Below are 19945 nucleotides of genomic sequence, written 5' to 3' on the forward strand. Positions count from 1 at the left end.
GAAAGGCCAGACACCAAAGCCAAAAGGGGCAGTCGAGCCTCAGCCTTCTAACAAAGCCCAACCAGCCGAACACTTTTCACCTCCCACAAGTGGGGCTCAGAACCACAGGTTCTCCGCTACTTGCCAGAATTCTGAGTAAAGAGAAGCCCCCATTTTCCTGAGAACACATTATGTCAACAGTCCCTTCCTGATAGCTGAAGCTTTGGAAGCAAGCTTTCTATGCCATTACTAAAAGGCTACTATGAGAGCGGGATACAGGGCTGGGGAGACTGTTCATGCAGAGGACCCAGGTTCGGTTCCCGGCAGCCATATGGTGGCTAACAACTGTCTGTAACTCCAGTTCCGGGGGAATTTGATGTCTTCTTCTGACCTCCGCATTGCCCAACACAGGTGCACTTACACAACATGCAGGCAATACACTCATACACATAAAAATAAAATTTAAAAAAAAAAAACATTTTAAAAAGAGAGAAATAGATAGAGCCAGGCGTGGTGGTGCACGCCTTTAATCCCAGCACTCGGGAGGCAGACTTATTTTAAAAAGAGAGAAATAGAGCCGGGCATGGTGGTGCACGCCTTTAATCCCAGCACTCGGGAGGCAGAGAGGCAGGCAGATCTTTGTGAGTTCAAGGCCAGCCTGGTCTACATATAAGTTCCAGGACAGCTGGGGCTACTGGGAGACCCTGTCTCAAAAAGACCAAAAAAAAAAAAAAAAAGAGAGAGAGAGAAATAGAAACACTAGCAGACTCCAAGTATGGCATGACAGAAGTTGGGTTTTTTAATCTTGCAACACAGTTTCTAAAAATTACAGGTAGCAATGCATTTATTGAAAAATAAATTCAAAGCACCATAAAAGGAAACATGCACATCAGATACTCCACATGCAGAAAGGGTAACGTGTTATCAATAAACCTTCAGTCACGTCACTGATTTGTGCTCTGCACAGCTAAAATCCTTGAAATGTCAGTGCTGTAGGAAGCAAAGGATTGAGGGACGAGTTGCAATGTGAAAGACTGACCCAAAGACTGGGAACACTAGCACCAGGCAGAAACTGAAGGGGCACCTAAAAGACAGGTAAGGAGAACCCCTGAAAATGGCTAGGTAACTACGCCTGAGAAACCGGGCAATGGCAGCTATAAAAAATAAATTGGGCCACCATGAAAGTGAGCTGGGTAAGCAGTATGCAGGGGACATGAGGGTTGGGGCGGAACCACACTGGATTTCAAGAGGCAGGAGGACATCCAAACCGAACCATCAAGAACGCTCTCCCATACGGCACCTTCAAAACCAAGTCCACCACATGGCTTTAATCTGCTATCTTAACACCACCAGATTAGCTCTCCTTCAGTTAGACAATGTCTTAAACTTATACCGTGCTCTCAACCAATTGGTTCTAACTTTGAAAAGCACATAATTACACTAAGAACCAACACCACCCATCGGTTCCTGGCTATTACATTATTTACCATCCCAAGGGCTTTACTTTGATTTAGTATTTGATGGATAAGTTCAGAAGGGCCTGTCATCTGGCTCTCCACAAGCAGATGACGATTCCATCGGCACAGAGATGTGTGAGCTGTGTGCTCTATGGAGCTGGCAACACTAGAATTCTGCCAACAGATGCCGAGTTGCCAGTCTGGGCATGTCCTGAGGGGAGGCGCAGAGTTGGCTCAAAGGCTCCACTGATCCTCCGAGGGAGTACAGCTGAGCTCCAACAGATCACTTTATCCAGGACTGAATCCCCAATGTATAAGAGTAGACATAATCAAGAGAGGCAGAGGAGGCGTAAAGGTGAAAGGTCATCCTCAACATGCCCTTGATGAAGAGCACTCATCACTTAAGAGAAACCTATTCATGTAATAAATGACATTAATTACCAATATCTTAAAAACATCCAAAAAGTTCCAAGTTTCTGATTTATTAGACAGGAGGAAAATAACAGGTTTAGACTGTGCTACAAAGAGCTCAAATGCTCATGAACAGTAACTCGGCTTGCTAGAGGCAGGGGAATTCTTCAAACTACTGTACAAGGACACAAAGATGCCCCACCCTGAACAAGGTTTCACGGAGTACACAGACAAGTCTCTGTTAAGGCAGAAAACAGAAATCCACATACTAAACATGTCCACATGACTACAACCACCCCTTAGGGGATAAACATGTGTTTGTAGGAAGCAAACAAGGCTTTCCACAGAGAAACCACTTTCACCAGATGATTAGGTGGACCTGCAATGAAGAAAATACATTTCAAAAGATTCGTTTAGACTTAACACTAATTCCTCGTTGAAATACTTGCATCATGTACAAAATAAATTTCAGCAAAGATTTAGATCTTTTTCAGAGACATACATTTACAAATAATGCAAATGAAAAAGTCTGACAATAAAAACACTACTTAGAAATACTTTAAAAAGGCCAACCTAAGTTCGTGTTCTGGTACAAGACATTACATCAAAATGAATCTCATTCTCACTGTCATTTTTCTTTTTAACCTTAATCACCAGCGGCTGGGCAACTGAAATGGTCATGAGAACTATATAAATGTCAGAGAAATATGTAAACCTCATTAATGTTTCCAAAAATTCATTTAGAGATAGAAACAGGTCCAAATAGATGCCTGTCTAAATGCACTGCAATTACGTTACAATTATTTTTCCAAATACACAGATGTGTTCTGTCTTTTCTCAGCTCATTACTGACTCAAACAATTTGCCCTTCTGGGATCAATTGTTTGCTAATAAATAATTGTTTACAGTCACAAAATGATATTAGGAGGTTTTCTTATTAGTTTTCCTTCTGCACCCTAATAAGATTGAAAACTAGCTGATTCCCAAGAGTCTAACCTTAACCTTGCTTTGTTTAACAGCCCAGGAAATGATGAACCATCTGCTTCAGAAAATAATGGACGGCCAAGAGGAAATATTGTTTAATTGTAGATTAACCTCCTCATGAGGCAGTCTGAAGCAGCTTTCGAATTAGCAACTATCACCAGCAAAGGAATCAATGGCTCAAGAGCCTTTTCCTTTACCATTTAAGGTCCAGAAAGAAAGCAAAGGGATTTCTACCACCTCTACTTACATTTATTTCCACATTGGAAAGAAAAACCAAGGTCAAAATCGATTCTCAAAAGTGCAGTCACTGCCCTCAAATTTTGTTTGCCCAAATACCTTTAATGCAGCAAACCATCAAACCATCTCATGCACTTAAATGTTTATTAAAAAAACAACAATAAAAATCTCTTTTCCATTATTTTCAGGTTCTTAGAGTATTAAAATTAGTTATTTCCCTGGTTTCTTTGTTAACAATAATAAATCCACCATTGGGGAGTAGAAATTGTTTTATTATCATCAACATGGCACTTAAGTAAATGAAATCTTGTCAAGGACATGGTGACCTACAAGTTCAAAAGAAAAAAAGAACAGCATGAGATCAAAATGGCCAGCCAGGACAGGAAATACAAAAGTGACAGATTAAAAGCAAACATAAGCCCTTTATCCAACAGGCTTCACATTCTAAAACTTTTCTATAGCATTTAAAACTCTGCCTTCTCAGGAGCCCAGCAAATTTCACAAGGATACCATATACAGTTTAATTCAGACAATTACAGAAATCCCACAAGCACTCATTTATTCCACACTATTTATTGAGGACTTTCTTCCAGGGCCTGGGGACAGAGGGAAAGGACTAGGACAAATACATGGGGCAGGCACTTTAGGTGAAGGATGTGCCTAAGCCTCCAAGGTCTCACAAGCCTTACAGAGGTAGCTGACTAAAAAGCTTTGCTTTGCTGCTATCAAAAATGCAGATGGTTCCTCCTTTCAGTCAAGAGTTAGAACCCACAGTCAGGGCATCCATGAAAACTTCAAAACTGAGGAAATTTGCTATCTGAGCAAAGCCATTACTCTGGGTTTCCAGTAAGACCGGAAGGTCACTCACTTTGTGTAAATATTACAGAAACAACCTCCATGGAGAGGAAAGATTTTTGGCAGTTCGAATTCTTAAATATCTTAAATAGAATTTACTAAAATAAATTATTCTTGAATTCCTTGACTTAATTTTGAAGCAATGAGCTAGTTAGAACTCCAGAGAGTCAAATAATAGTCTATTCAAGAAGAAGGGGAGTTTGACATTCTTCTCCACAAAACAACTAGGCACAATTTTATCCATCAGACGTCTATCAACCTACGGATATTGAAAGCTTGGGAGAACAAGATAAAATCAACTCCAGCCCTACAGTCAGCTGTAATATCGAGCAGGCATCAACAATGCTATTCATGAATTTAGAAAAATTAATAAATCCTGGGTTGAATGCAAGACAAGGCTCGAGCACAGGTGACGCATACTCACTTGGGTTTTGTTTCTGCATCTGTCACTTGGCGAATGAAGATACCATCTTCGGGATGTTCTGTGTCATCCATTTCATACATATATGATGATGCTATTGCAAGCGTAGTCCCATCACTACTGAAGGCAAGTGATGCGATGCTGGTGGGGTACCGATGGAACTGGCACAGTCGCTTTTTGTTAAATGGGTCCCAAATATTGACAAATCCATCAGAACCACCTGCAAGTGATTTTAAATAATTAAAATGGCTCTCAATACCAGATACTAAAATAACTATTATCTTAACAAACAAGTCATTTTAAGGTCACTGAAATTACATTTCCCCAAGAAGCACTGTAACAGATTTTTTTCAAAACAAGCAGAAATTCTTAAAAAATAATTCTGCCTAAGCATAAATGGTATGCAATCTTAAAATCAGACAAAGGTTAGCATGCCATACTTTACCTGTGGCAAATGTGTTGTGGATATTGTGGAACGAAATGGCATTGACTGGGTAGATCTGCTCTATGTTATTCTCCTTCAGCCTGTGGCACTTGAAGGCATACTTCTTCTTCTGCACCTCAGGGCTTGGGTCCAAGTATTCAACTGCCACTCGGCCTTCAATAGAGCTTAATACATAACCCTGCCAGGAGGAAAGCAAGACAAAAATAGCAAAATCCACCTTCTAGAAACAAGGCACTACTTCCCGAATTCAATCCATAATAAAGATGATTACTTCATAAATGAAGGTTCAGTCAGGTTTAACAAAGTGTTTAAGCTGTATTCACATAGTTATGACATCTCTGTAAAGTGCCATACACTAACTCCGGTTCTGTAAGGACTAAGGCTGTTTACCATCACTTGCTTTTCTCCACTGTACCAGTGCCTAGCACATTGCATCAAAAAATGACAATTTGTTTTGTCAAACATAAACAAGAATTGTAAGTTTTAGTATCATTTGCTTCCTGCCCAGAAGGGGACTCAAATTTGTTCCCTCACTTAAAACCCGCTCTTCTACAAACCACAGCCTCTTCATCTCTAACTTTAATAACTGTTTCCCTCATCATCAGGACCATCAATAATCCAAACAAACCGGAACCCCAGTCTTCCATCTCAGTCATTTTGCCTCTTGCACACACTATTCAGCTTGTCAGGTTTGCACAAACCCAGACTTTCATTCTCAAAAACGGCTTACAGAAAAAGAACTCAATAAAATCCTATTTTAAAAAGCTTTAAATTACATTTGTGTGTGTGTCTGTGTCCACCATGTAGGTCCTAGGGACAGACGCAGGTCCTCAGGCTTGGGAAAAAGTACCTTTACCCTCGGAGTCATCTCCATTTTTTAAGTAAGATTCTATTTTAAACTTCCATTATATGACAGAGATCATCCTACACGAAATCTGAGCCAGAAAGACACAAAAAATACTTTTTGCAATGCAAGCATATTTTAATCATATTTAAACCTCTTAAGTTTCCCTAACTGCAATTCCTTAGCTTCAGTGGCTATTTACTTCCTGAAATAGACAGTGATTACCACTTGAGGTTTAAGACTTGAGACACATCAAGACAATGGGCTTAAAAAGCTTCACGTTCTTCAGTTACTACAGGACGGCCACGGTTCCAAATTGCTGCTATTTTAAGTGACATTTCTTCTTAAAATATCCTTTTAGCAGCTCACCTCACAACCAACTCCCCTTACAACTTTCTGGACACAAGGACTCACTTTATAGCCCAGAATGACCTTGAACTCACAATCCACCTTGCCTCTGACTCCTGAGGGCTAGAATTCTAAAGGTGGCCTCCCCTAAGGGGCGCTCAATAATGAAGGAGCTAATCACTTTAGTGGTGATGGAAGGAGACCCACTCTGTACATCAAGTCAGCCATCACGTGAGGCACTCCCTGAGCTCAGTGGAGTTCTAAAAGAAGAAAAAAACAAAAGTCTATTGTTAAGTGAAAAAACAATTCTATTGATATTAAGGTTTTTAAAAACACACAAAAAGCCAGGTGTGAAGAGGAACACGCCTGTAATCCCAACACTGGAGAAGCGGGGGCCAGAAGTGCAGAACTGAGGTCAGCCTCAGTTACTTAAAAAAGCGGATTCTAGAACCCTAAATTTCTAAATTTAAGCTTTAACTGACTGGCTTTGAGTTGGAATATGCAAAGCTCTTTGATTAGTTATCGAGCATCCCATACCAAGGTAAAGAACTACACCTATGCAGACATGACCTCTCTGAACATCAACATCTTTCCCCAGAACAAACAAATCTATTCCCCTTTAACAGGAGGCTGTCTTTAAAGAGTGTAGAGCTAGGCATGATGGCACATGTGCCTTTAATCCCAGAACTCTTAAATCTCAGCACTCAGGAGGCAGAGGCAGAGGCAGAGGCAGGCAGATCTTTCTGTAAGATGGAGGCCAGCCTTGTCTTTGTAGCCAGTTCCAGGGCTACAGGGAGAACCTGCCTCAGGGTAAAAAAAAAAAAAAAAAAATGTATAGGCCAGAACAGATCAAACAGCGAATTTTAAGTCACTACTCTGAAATTCCAGGAGAGGGGTGGGCAGACCGGTACCTGCTTATTTGGGAACGCACGGATGCAGCGTGTCTGGTACTTCAGGCTGGACTCCCGGCGCTGCTGCACGTAGCCCATGTTCCTCAGGTCCCACACCAATACTCTTCGGCCTGCGGTCCCCACAATCAGCCGGTCACCAGACACTGACAGGGTGTACACCTTTCAGGAGACATCAAAACTTGCTAAAACTCATGCACTTCCTGAAAGTGGTATTTTACTCCCAAAGTTCATCTAACCTTAAAACCGTAAAAGTTAGCAGAATGGGTTCCCAATCACAGGTATCAATTGTAGATAGTTAATGAAGTGAGTTACACAAACTAGCAAGCCCAGGCAGCATTCTTGGTAAGCTCACTAAGCAAAAAGAGCATTCCAGTAAGTCTGCAGAGGCTTTAGAAACCTCATGGTCTTCGTTACTAAAACAACTTTTCCCACATTTCTTGCTTCATTTAAGACAGACATATTAGAATGCACTCAAGGATGAGACAATAAAGTCAAGACACCTTTCAATGAGCTTTTGGCTTTTCACAAAACAATCACTTTCTAAGTTCTTTTCCTATGACCCGACCAGCTTCTGAAAGATTCCATTTTGCAGCTCTGTAACTCTTGGCTTCTCCCCACTGCTTTGATGAATAGAGGCCTGCCTAGGAAGGGCGGAGACAGCACCACTGACTGGCTATTTAATTGGCTTTGCTAAAAGCAAAATTAAAGGTAAGGATAGCTGTCCTGCAGGTGGCAAAGCTAATTCTTACACTCTGATGTCACCTTCAGCATTCGGGAAGGAAGCTCAGCCTAGGGAGAACACTTCTAAGGCGTTTCGCACCCTGAGAGCTGTCTATTTCTCCCCTCGCACTGTCTTCTTCAATATTTAAGCTTCCACAAAAATCCTTTTATAACTAATAATAAAATTTCCTACAAACAGAACATTTAGTGGCTTACTTACAATGAAATGTTACTTAGAAACATTTCATGAGGTATTTAATTCATGAAAAGGCAGCAAAAAACATCTTTCTGATCATATTAAGTTATTTCTTTTAAAATGCAGATTTGGGGTCCAGAGCTGAGGTTGTTATTCATTTTTCAACCCTGCAGAATTTCTATTAAAAATGTAGTAGAGCTCCCATGATATGGTAAGGCATCTCTTCATGATCACCAGAACATTAACCAGGCTATAGCTACAGGCTAGGTTACAATACAACGCCCAACCTAGTCACTACAATATGACTTTAAAATTCAACAACTAACGCAACTGGGTGAAAAACAAGAATTAAAAAGATTGAAATACTTAATGCTTACATATTTAAATATAAAGACTATTGTAATGTTTATTCAGAAACCCAAGTTTTCCAGAAAAAAATGGAAAATCTAAGATATATGAAGTACCAACTTAAAAAATATAGAAACCAGAAAGATGGATTTATAACAGTACAATCATATGAGGAATTTTACCTTAAATCTTTACTACACAGGTGACACACAAGCTTTAATAGTGCTTTCTATCCGTACTGACCATAAATCAAGGAAAACCACTGTCATACTAGTGACTAGGTATATACATTTATCAAAGAAAGTATTTAAAAAAGTGACATAATGAACCTTGCTGAACCAATAAGCAGCTTGATTCAGTGTGGCTGTCCATTATATGATATTCCGTTGGCAATTTATCACAGTTCTTAACATGTTACACACAACCATAAATCAAAACTAGAAACAATGCAATTATTTTATTCTGAACAAAGGTCTTGCCAGGAGTAGATTCGACTGTGATGACAAAAATAATGGCTCTTTGGATGCACTACTGTATGTAATGATGGCTAACAAGAACTGAACAGTGTATTTACACTGAGGAAACAGACTCAAGTGAAGGATATCTTTAAATTGCTACAACAATCCATCTTTAAAATTAACTACCACCTGATAAGGTCTGAGGAGGACAGAGCAAGAATACCCAGATTTATCACACAGATCAAAGGTTAGAATGGTACAAAGTTTGTTTTTAAAAGTGCCACTCACAAAGTACCTTCAAATTAAGTCAGCAATTAAACATGCACAAGGAGTTAAAGCCAGATGACACCTTTTCACTAAACATGAAATAACTGCCCATTTCATCCTCGACACCAACTCAAATGACACCTCAGGTGACAAATAAAAATGAGTGATGAAGCTCCATGCCATTTTCTGGCTTGGGCACGTCAAACCCAGTTTAAGACAATCAGAGAGTCTTGGTAAATGACTTCTCTGAATTGGTAGAGCTGCCTCTCAGACCCAAGATTTAAAGCATTAACAATACATGGAAATCAGGTTCATTTAAGCTCATACTCACCAGTACACGTATATGTAACTGACAGGAAAAGATGACCAAAATCCAAGTTAATTCCCCTTTGCATTAAAGTATTTCTGCGTAGTTGGGTTTCTGAAAACAGACTGTCAACTCTTAAACTATTCAAGAGCATATTCATCAAACATGCCACAAAACAAATTGCTCCCAGGACCACAGCACCTCTGATGAATATAAAAATCCTACTTTTTCAGGCTGAGAGAAGGTCCCCGCATTACAAGGAGTCCTGGGATCCCACAATTTAACTGTCTGATCCCAACTGCCAGTGACCATCACATTTACTTCTGGACAGTATTCAACGCATCTGATAGGGGCATCATGGGTTCCAACAAGATTTTCTATTGGAAAAAAGAAAGAAAAAAGCTTTATAAACCTTTACTACCTCAACTAGTCGAACATTCCTCAAATGAACTAAAGAACACTCAACTTTAATAAATGTCTCATCCAACTCCACAGAAGTGTCTGTTATCGTTCCATGACTCCCAAGTCATCCACTCCTCTCTGTTCACTTCACACTACATAGTTTAATTCACTGGCGTGCCAATAACAAAGCTGCCTTAAATTTCAAAGAGTATCAAGATGGTAATTATTAACATCTTCACTTGAGTCTACGTCTTATAAGGGACCCTGTTTAACTCTGTACCTTTGCTTGTTATCTAGTACCAGGCGTGGCACAAATCAGTTATGACTGCTGAATGAGAGCTCTGGCTTCCTGTACCTTGACATCACTCATCTTAAACATTAAGCCAATGCTTTTAAGAATATATGGTTACAGGATTGGGAAGGAGAAAGGGAGGTCTCTAAATTAGTCCACTTGGTTTTCCTGGTAGGTCAAATTTTACTACATAATTTCTTTCCCATCAATTTCAAGCTTCAGATCTCATTTAATCATTCAATTCCCATCTACTGAAGTCTACTATGTGACCTAAGGCTACAAGGATGAACAGTACAGGACTGGGCATGTGGCTCAAGCAGTGTTTGCCTAGCATGCATGTTATATAAAAGGGACTTTCATACAAAAGCATTTTCCAAAGAGGCATTTTTTTTTTAAGATAGAATCTCATGCAGTCCAGGCTAGGTTTGAATTTCTGATCCTCCTGTCTCTGCCTCCCAACGTGGGTTACAGGTGTGCACCATCACACCCAGCTTGGACACCTTTTTTTGACACGTTACCTATCTTCCCCGTCCATCCTCCTACTGTTCAACTCAGCCTCATGGTTCCATCTTTATACCCTGGCACTCTTTCAAGTACATGCACATCTAATACGGGGCAGACAAATGCTCAGGGAGCTCAGTGGAGACACTTTCTGCCTCATGAGATCATCAAAATGAGGGCCAGTCATTTCATGTGTGAACCTCTAAGAAAAGTATTTTTAGAAATGTAACTGAAATATATTCTGCTAAGTATATAAAATCAGGACTCATGTAAACATGATTGGCTATTTTATTACATATTTCTAAAAATGAACTTTGGTTTAAATTTGTTTTTGAAGAGACAACATTAAAATACCAAACAGTTCTGGGAAATCCTAATAAATCACAGACATGACTGGATCTAGTCTACATCTAAAGACAAGGTAAAAGTCAAATGCTTAAGTGTCACTTGTAAACACTTAAGACGGTGGTCAAAATGAGCTGTACAGCAAAAATAAATGCTCATTTTGTGGTCACTTAAACACCAACAGTCAAAACCATGTTTTCGCCTGTATCTAAGCATCTAAGAAACTAAGCAGTTCATCAACTACTCTTTCTAAATAAACATTTATACCCTAATACCCTAGCAAAGAAAAACTGGCCAAAAAAATGGAGTCGTATTACCTTGATCAGTATTCAAATCATGCATCTTCAGCTGATGATCTAATCCCCCACTCCAGGCATGAGTTGGATCCTACAAAGTAAATTTTGAACCACTTCAAAGTTACAGGGCATTAGCAAGCATTTCATAATCGCTGTTCTAAAGCCAACTGCTCCTGTTACATTCAGAGCAATACACACTAGAGTACTGTGAACTTGTAGGAAGTCACAAAAACTAATCATTCACACCAGCAACTAAAATTTAGCATGCATTCCTTCTAGTCCTTTCTTTTCATAAGGCAGATAAATAAGTCTTGCAAATTTCAAATACGGTTATGTCCAGAAAGTTTACCCAAGTCTTTAACTTGAAATGGAAGACTGAAATTAGGAAGGAAAAAACATAGTAATAATACTAAACAGACTAGCTGGTATACTCGAGGCTCAAGGGAGGCGATGCAGCCGGTGCGGGATGCCCGCTGCGGAGCCTGTGTCCGCCCGCCCGCCCGCCCGGTGCACCTACGTAGAAAGCGCAGTCCAGCACCGCGCCGGTGTGCTGGTACTTTAGCCGCATGGAGTTGGCGGGCACGTCGTAGAGGCGCACAGACGTGTCCCAGGAGGACACCAGCAGGAACTGAGAGGTGTTGGGGCTGAACTTGACCGAAGAGATGCCATCTTCGGGTGGCTGGTTCAGCTTGAACTCGTTAGAACCGGTCATCTGCAGAACAAAAAGCAAGGGCTGAGCACGGGCACCGCAGGGTCAGCGGCCAGGGAGCGGGGACCTGTGGCAGGGAGGCCCACGGGGCGTGTGCGCCTGCGCAGAGTCGGCCTGGCGGCGGGACCCGAACGCCCACTCTCCGCGCCGCCCCCGCCAGGCCCGCAGACCTTAACGTCGAGCAAGCACAGGGACCACCCTGAGGGCCGCCCGGCCTCGCTCAGCCGCTTACCTCGTGCTCGGCTGGAAGCAACGTCTCCGCCGCGCCGCCGCCGCCTCGCACTCGCAGGCTGCGCGCCGAAGACGAAGAGGAAGCTCCGGTGCAGGCCTGCAATTGGTTGATTTCGAAAGCAAACGGCTCGCTCTAAGCTGCTAATTGGTCCGTTCCGCAGCCATCTTGTTCCGGCTCAAAGGGAAACCGCGGGTTTTCCGTTCACGTGGTTTCTTCGTAACTCCCGGCTGAGGCCGGGCCCAGCAAGCTAGCCAGAGCAAACTACAACTCCCAAGGGCTGTCGCATCAATGTGTCGCTCATGCCCGCCCATATTAGCGCTTTGCACGCTGGGAGGTGTAGTCTCCTCGGGGCCACCGCCTTGATTGTGCACCGTAGAGGAGGCGGGAAAGATGGTTTCTTTCTACTCTTGTGACCACAACCCTCTCTCTCAGTGTCTCAGACACAGAATCCCGTTTTGGCTGATACTACTGTAGAGCTAAATTATTATTCTTTTTCTGGGCGTGCATATACCCTTGTAATGAACCAAAACTTGATATATTAAAGGAAATACCTGTTCTAGTCAAACGGATTGTTTGCCTTCCTTTTTTTCCTCGTTTTGCTGGGGTCGCACCTATGAATCAGTCTCATTTCTCTTAAGTTCTACTGATCTCATCGGAACTGATGCTTATTTCTATTATGCTTTAGCTCCACAATTATAAAGCATCCCCCCGTATGCCAGGCCTAGTAAGAGGCTCTGGGAATATGTAATTAAATCAGTCCTTGCCCTGAAAGAATTCCCCATCCAGAAGGGTGAACAGAGCAAGAAACAAATACTTTTCAGTGTTTTAAAGTTCAAAAGCCTCTTTTAGGGATGTTCTCTAAAGATCCTAACAATGACAATCTTCTCCCCTTCCACACTACCCTGCCATACTGCAGAATTGCAGGTTCCATATTCTGTTTCTAGAATACTCCGGAAATATGAGGATCAAAGGGTTTCTTCAGTAATGAGAGATTATTTTAGTTCTATGAAAGAGAAGCAATACTTAATCAATAGAATGTAGAAGCTGGGTTGCTCTTGGACTTCAAAATTTGCCTGAAAGTTTCTATTTAATACATAACATCAACTTCTTTTACACTGTTTTTGTTGCTGTTGTTGTTGTTTGTAAAAATTAGTGTTTAGCTTTAAGGCACATTAATAAAATTTGTTGATATTTAAGCATGCTCACACTCTGAATTAAATGCATTGAAGAATGTGCATGTGACATCCCTTCCTCCCATCACAGTGATAACATTACTGCTAAGATATCCTCTGCATCTTTCCTCTTCTGTTAGTCTGGTGTTTGGTTCTTTCCTCTCTTCCAACAAGTCAGTGGTCAAGTTCAAATTCTTTAAATGCAGTGCCTCATTTGCATTCTAACTTTAGCAAAATAATTTTATCTCTTGACTTATTTGGTTCTCTTTCCCAGTTGTTTATTTAATCCTATTAGTGTTTCCAGATTCTGAGCATAAATTACCTGCTAATAAAATCTAAGTGTATTTCATTATCCAGTGTGTGTATGATTCAGGTCCCTCTGGGCATGCAGTTGCAGCCCGACTCTATTCCAGTTTTAGGAAACGTCAATCTTTTAAATCCAGTTTAGAGCCTGAAACAAGAGTGATTATTTTGCTGATTATTCAAATGAATTGATAGACTTGAGCTGGGAAATCAGGCAACACTAGAATCTTGAACATTTTTAGACACAAATGCAAAGTGTGTGTGTGTGTGCATGTATATAATATTTAGTTACCTATTTAAAAAATTCCTAGAAGGAAATTGCACTGGTGAGTCACCTGTCACTGCTAATTTCTTGATTATTGAAGACTGAGAAATATACAGGATTTGATAACTAGGAAAGAGCCATCCCCTAAAATCAGAAAGGCAAATTTACTGTCATTAAGAGCCTACTGGAGGAAATCACTTCTTATACGAGGAGTAAGCAAGAAAATATAGTGACCCACTACTATTAAACATCATTAAATCATGATCTAGTAAAATGCAGACAGAATTAAATGAATGGAACGTCCCTATACAAGAAATTCCTCTGAAGTGATTTGGTTGTTTCCGTGTGGCGGATCAGAGGGAAGTCACTGGCATGAGAAAACTTCAGTGAAGTAAACTCTGCAAATGGAATGAATTAAGAAGAAAACGGACACACCTCTTCTGTGTTCTTCTGGCTGCCCAAAATTTAGTGTGTGCTCTCAGCATGTGGGAGGGCCCCAGTAAATGCTTATTGATGTGGACCCGGCTGAAATTAAATAAATGCAATTGAACCAACCTAGTATTGGCAGGTCTGACGTCACTTGAAATCGTTGCGGGGTTTTGAGAAATAGAATGTAATAAGAAAAAAGGGGGGAGGGGGCAATATCAGGACAAATCTTTTTGGCCAGGCATTTTTCAGAGAAAAGTACGGGTTATATAAACGTTTACAGACATTCTATGTATTTCTACAAAATACAAGTAATTTTGATGATTCGGTGCAGAGACAAGTCACCCAAGCAAAGATTTTCTTCTAGAGAAAGAGTGAGGGTTCGGGGGCGCTGCTGGCTCTCAGCTCCTTGCACCGGCTCAGCCACAGCGGGTTCCAAGGCCGGAGAACCAAGGAACTCCACCTGCGTAGTGCTGAGCCATAGCCCTCCTCCAACCTCCTGCTTCCATTTCCGACGTTTAACAAGGAACAGGTGGCTGCGATCTGGAGAGAAAGGAGCAGCAGATTTGCAAGACTCTCAGGGCAGCTATCCTCCGGGTGCAGCAAGCGCCTCCCCCGCGCAGCGGCAGGTGTCTGGGCACCAAAGTCCGCGGGCGCCTCCGCCGCACGTCAGGGTTCAATACAGAAGCAGCCGCCGCGCGCCGGCCGGGGATCCGACCATTTGGCCACGCACAATGCAAACTTAACAAAAAGTGTGCAGGGAAATGCCTTTGTCGCACGCGCCCTGGATCCCTCCTGAGCCGAAGTGATCCTTGAGGCATCACTTAGCTTTGTGCAGGGCATGCAACTGTGTCACCGGACAGGGAACTGTGCAAGGCTGCAAGTGGGTCGCGCGGGGCTCAAGACCACAAGCGACGCCCTACCAGCCCGGAGCAGAGCTGCGGCTTCCCTCCGCGGGAGGACACGAGGCGCGCCACACAGCTCGGGCCACTCGTGGCGTGCCAAGCCCACAGCGAACCCAGAGCTAGGGAGACGTTCACATCCCTGCCTGGCTCATTCCCAGAAGGCAACCACTTGAGCAGCCAGGCCTGTCTCTCCGCCTTTGTCTTTAGCGGCGCACGGAATCGGGATCGGCATTCCAACCCCAGTGCTCCCCAACCCGCAGCTTTGGGCACTGTGCGGTGGGAATAGGCAGCTTCAGCCACGTGCCGCCAGGGCAGTGCCTAGGTCTAGACCTTTGACCTCTGACCCCGGCCCACCCTCCTGTGGCGAAAACGGTACCTTTGCAGACGCAGACGCCTGCTGGCTCGGCCACTGAAAATCCAGAAACCCTTGGTGCCGGACAATCAACCCCTCCAAAGTTAGCAACGATGTTTAAAACGTTTTATTTTTTCTCTCTCTTTAAAAATATTTACAGATCTGTACTTTTTCACCCCTACCCATCCTCGGGATGAAGGGAACGAAGAGAGGTGATTAAGATCGATGTCCAAGCCTCAGAGGGCCTGGCTTGGCTGAGCGTGTGTCCTTGTACTTATACAGGTGGATATATGGGGGAAAGAGTGTATCTGGTTTTGTTGGTGTTTCTCTGGTCTTTTCTTTTTCTTCTTCTTCTTCTACCAGCCAAAGCCGACCTGGTCAAAACTCCCTTTCCCACCACCACCCGGAGAATAGCCCCTTCCAAAATAGTTTTCAAACGCGTATTGGTTTTGGTTTGGGTAAGGAAGCAGGCGACCTGGAGTGAGGAATGCAGATAAATACCCAAAACAAAACAAAAGAAACAAAAACAGTAGGGCAGAGGCCATAAATAAGACATAATGAATACACATGGTGTATTTCTTAATATTTCTAGCGACGCTCCGCTCTGCTCCGGAGCCCTGGGAAGCTGCCGGCAGCTGTCGGCGGCCGGGGCGCGCGGAGCGGGCGGGTGGCTCAGTAGTCGAGCTTGTTATAGAGGTTGTAAAGCGGTAAGGCCGAGAGGTTGCTGCTGGGGTAGTAGAGCGGCGCGGGGAAGGCGAGGGAGCGCGGCACCGGCACGCGCAGCAGCGAGCTGTCCCGAAACACCAGCGGCATGCCCACCAGAGTCTGCGCGGACGCGTGCGCCATGTTGGCTGCCTCCAGCTCGGCCGAGAGCTGCCGCTTCCACTTGTTGCGGCGGTTCTGGAACCAAGTCTTGACCTGGGTCTCGGTGAGCTGCAGGCTGGACGCGAGGCAGGCGCGCTCCGAGCTGCTTAGGTAGCGCTTCATGTCGAAGGTGGACTCCAGCTGGTACACCTGGCTGCGCGAGAAGACCGTGCGCGTCTTCTTCTTGGCCGCGCCCGCCTGCCTCTCTGCACCGCCGTCCCTCGGCCGCTCTGGGCCTGGAGAGGGCGATCCGGCCGGCAAGAGCCGCTCTTTCTCTTCCTTAAAGTCCGAGTGAGGAGAAAGGAAAGGCGTGCGCTCCGAGCCCGCGGGCCCCGCGCCTCCGCTGTTTTTGGGGGTACCTGGAGGGCAAGGACAAACAGGACCATGGAGTTGATGAGCTTAGAAGACCCTCGGCTCTTCCCACGACTAGGAGAGGCTGGCAGACAGACAGCTGCAGTCTTGACCCCCTATTAACAACCCCCTCCTTTTTGCCTCCAGCTAGTACCCAAAGCCCAGCGGCCTTTCAAAGCAACAGAAGGGCCCAGATAATCCGATCTTGGCGGTCTCTACTCCCAATCTTACGAAAGTATAGGTGGTAGCAGGGGAAGAAGTCTGGAGTGGAGACATTAACACAATGTTTTAAAGGTAGATTTTTGTCTTGTAAGAACTCAGCTGGAAGAATTCCCCCAGCTGTACAGGGTGACATCGATTTACAGGCCGTTTCTTTGGAAGTCATGCCAAGGACTGACCCGGGCTCTCCTCGCTCAGATGTTACAAAGAAGAACCATCTCTGAACAGCACCGTTGTCAATCATCTTAGAGTGCTAATCACTCTAAGAGACAGAGAGGAGGGAAAAGACGCAAAGAGAATGCTGGATAGACAGAACGCCCAGATATGACCTGCAGATCTTGGGTCGGGGAAAGTATCCCGGGTGCGAAAAGACAGTGGTCAGCGTCCGTGCACCTACCGCAGAGCTCCTGGCCCGCTCTGGTCCACACTCCTTCCAACCCAGTCTTCCCCTGACCGCCCGAGCCTCCCTGGGTCGGTACTTTCCTACTTCTCCCAGCGCCCGCCCTCCAGAAGAGGCACGGCTGGCGCAGGGTCCCCTCCCCTCTGCCCTGGACTCCCAACGGCCGCAGCTGTGCCCGGAGGGTGCCCGGCTCCGGAGTCTTGGAGGGGCACCCCGACTGGGCTCCCGTTCACGCGCAGCCAGACTCGCGACGTGCGATCCTTACCCAGGCAAGGAAAAGGGATGGGGGGATGGTGCTTGGGGCCTGGCTCCTTGGGGCCGTGCGGGTCTGGGCAGAAGCAGGCGGGCGCCTTCCAGCCTTCGTCCGGCTCCTCCTCCTCGGAGGACACCGACAGGCTGCGCTTCCTGGCCGGCCAGCCGGCGGGCTCCCGCGGTGCCTCGGAAGGGCCCCCGCCCAGGATGGACTGGATGGTGAAGCTGGAGACGCCACCGGCCGCCGGACATCCCTTGACCACATCTTCCTTGCTGCCCATCCTGGGTTCATAAGAAATCGGAGGAAACCGAGAACTCCCTTTAGAGATGATCAGGGTGGATGGTGGTGAATGCAGGCAGGCAGGGGGAGGGGCGGGGAGGAATGTCAGGGGGAGGGGGCGACGGAACTGGCGAGGCGTCCCTTGCGCGCCGGGACGCGCAGGCACCGGACCACTGCGCCGGGGTCCCTGCCCGCCCGGCTCTGGGTGAGCCCGCCCAGCCCCGGTGCGAATGTCCCTTCCTCGCCTGCCAACTCCACCGGTCTCGGGCGACGCAGAGGCGGCGCGGCCTCATTTGCATAGAGGTTACCCGATCGCGGCCAATCGCAGCGCTGCGAAGCGGCCCCGGAAATTTTTAAAAAGCTGGGGCCCAGCGCACCGTACCGGTGAGCGCCCGGAGCACGCCCAGTACCTGGCGGGCAACGACTCTGCCCAGCCCCGGGCATCTGGGGCCGAAGGCAGCTTAAAATCCAGCCCTGGTTCCTGGTCTTTACCCTGGCTTGGACCCTAGCCTCTCCAGAGCTGGAGTGACCCGACAGCTCTTTTGGCAAGGGGTCCTTGCGCATCCCAGATGCTCCCACGGGCTGCCGCCACCCTCCAGAGCCTTCCACCGGTTCCAGCCTTGGGGGAGCCGGCAGATATGCTGACCCAAGGCAGCCCGCGTTGGGCTGGGGTAAATTAACACCCAGGGGCTCAGAGATGCAAGTCCCTAGAGAGTAGCTGGAGGACACAGGAGGAGACTTTGGCCTCCCTCCATCTGCTGACCCCTCCCCTGTCACTGGCCAACCGACGCCACTGGATTTTGGAAAGGGGAAGCCTCTATGCCCTCAGGCGAACTCCTTACCATCACCAGCTCCCTTCTCCTGTTTTGAAGACCCGGTCCCTTGGGGGTGGGAAAATGCAAAAACCCAGGAGGGCATGATAGTTATTTCCTAAACTTTGGCGGAGTAGCACACAGTCTGCCTTCCCCCACCGTAAATGAAGCTTATTTGGAGGGGAGAGAGGTAAATATTAGCGGTCTCAGGATGGCTACAAAAAATAGAAACGCGTTGCTCTTGGGAAAAAGAAGAGAAACAACTATAGAGATGTTTTAGAATTGGGCAGAGTCTCTTCAAATACGAGCAAGACGACCTTGGGCAAGATAGAGTTTGCAAGCCTTGCTTTCCTCATTCCCAAAATTGAGGGCAATATTGCTTCCCTTTTAGAGGTCAAGGTGGAGCTGAATAAACCCTGGTGCTCTCCTTTCTTCCCATGGCCTCACTCTGAGCCCTGGCTCTTGCCTGTTTAATCCCTAGATCACCTGTTACCTGATCTAGAATCATCCCAGCAAGCAAAAGGATTTGAGGCAGTTATCTACACAAGCTTTATAGAGGCCCAAGGCGCCCGGGCTTCTCCACTCCGGAGGCTTCAGCCTCTGCCCTCTCAATCAAGAGATCGAAAGAGTCCTGTTCCTAAGACACCCCCCAGATGAGGCGAGAGTAAGGAGAGGCTGTGGAATCGGTTCCCACAAACGTCCAGACTGTACCGTGACGGTGCAGTTCCAACCTCGCCTGCACCGCTCCCGGGTTATTGAGTAAAGCGCTTATAATATCATTAGCTGCGGTGAGTTACCGACTGCGGCCCTGCCCGTGGCAGAACTCTCCCTACTTAACTCCTCAAAGGGCTCGTTAATGGGCTAATTGATTAGGGGTCGGTGGCGCAGCCGGGACAGGGGCAGGGGAGGGGGCGGGGGCCCAGGAGGCTAGCGAGGGGCAGGTGCCGGCCTCCGTCACCACATTAACCTCTTCAGGGCTCGGCGGCCGGGTCGAGACACATTACAAATGGTCAGCTTTAATCATGGTGTCAGCTCATTAACCCGGAAGGACCCGGCGCTGAAATACAATTTGTGCGTCTTGCTCTCCCCGGCCATGGCGCAGGCTCCTGGGCCTGATCGCAGCGTCCGGGGTACTCCCTCAGAGGTAGAGGGGAAGTTCCAGAAAAGAAATGTCCAATACCCCCACTAACCATTGGCATCGAAGGCACCCTCTGCGGTCTTCGAGGCTGAAGTCTAGGCGGCCACCCCCCCACAAGAGAACTGGCTGGCCAACTTGGGAGTCAGGAACCACTACTCCAATGAGGAAGAAATCTCAAAGTAAGTAGAGCCTTTCTGAACCAGTAAGCACTGGGTGCTAGGAACATGCAGGAAATTGCTCA

The 19945-nt window shown here is 45.7% G+C and overlaps 2 protein-coding genes across 3 annotated transcripts in view; both read right to left on the reverse strand.

The window, feature by feature from the left end:
- Positions 1 to 753: 753 nt before the first annotated feature.
- Positions 754 to 12126, reverse strand: Bub3 (BUB3 mitotic checkpoint protein). Of its 2 annotated transcripts, none has more exons than XM_029560715.1 (8): positions 11966 to 12126; positions 11542 to 11736; positions 11046 to 11115; positions 9414 to 9565; positions 6893 to 7051; positions 4790 to 4967; positions 4348 to 4564; positions 754 to 2226 (listed from the first exon to the last, which is right to left on the reverse strand). In XM_029560715.1, the coding sequence occupies exons 2-8, from the start codon at positions 11734 to 11736 to the stop codon at positions 2217 to 2219; spliced, it is 981 nt and encodes a 326-aa protein (XP_029416575.1). In that variant the 5' UTR covers positions 11966 to 12126; the 3' UTR covers positions 754 to 2216. The 2 variants fall into 2 exon arrangements, with proteins under 2 accessions (XP_029416575.1, XP_008825474.1); XM_008827252.3 differs by having other exon boundaries at positions 754 to 3394.
- A 3817-nt stretch (positions 12127 to 15943) lies between these two features.
- Hmx2 (H6 family homeobox 2) overlaps positions 15944 to 19945 on the reverse strand; it is a 7445-nt gene continuing 3443 nt past the window's right edge. The window contains exons 2-3 of the mRNA XM_008827253.1: positions 17488 to 17756; positions 15944 to 16611 (exon numbers count right to left, since the gene is read on the reverse strand). Coding sequence (XP_008825475.1) covers positions 16061 to 16611; positions 17488 to 17755 — 819 coding nt within the window. The 5' untranslated portion in view covers position 17756 and the 3' untranslated portion in view covers positions 15944 to 16060. The remainder of the gene's footprint in view (positions 16612 to 17487; positions 17757 to 19945) is intronic.

Source organism: Nannospalax galili, unplaced genomic scaffold (genome assembly GCF_000622305.1).
Source record: "Nannospalax galili isolate Female #2095 unplaced genomic scaffold, S.galili_v1.0 scaffold31, whole genome shotgun sequence".
In the NCBI taxonomy this organism is placed as follows: domain Eukaryota; kingdom Metazoa; phylum Chordata; class Mammalia; order Rodentia; family Spalacidae; genus Nannospalax; species Nannospalax galili.

What these genes read in the sequence shown, in the direction of transcription:
- Bub3 (XM_008827252.3), bottom strand. Translation starts at nt 11,736, where the DNA reads ATGACCGGTTCTAACGAGTTCAAGCTGAACCAGCCACCCGAAGATGGC. An exon ending in CCTTCTCTCAGCCTGAAAAA is followed by an intron (nt 7,052 to 9,413) that starts GTAGGATTTTTA and finishes GTCTCCTGAAAG; the next exon opens with GTGTACACCCTGTCAGTGTC. An exon ending in CCACAACACATTTGCCACAG is followed by an intron (nt 4,565 to 4,789) that starts GTAAAGTATGGC and finishes AATCACTTGCAG; the next exon opens with GTGGTTCTGATGGATTTGTC.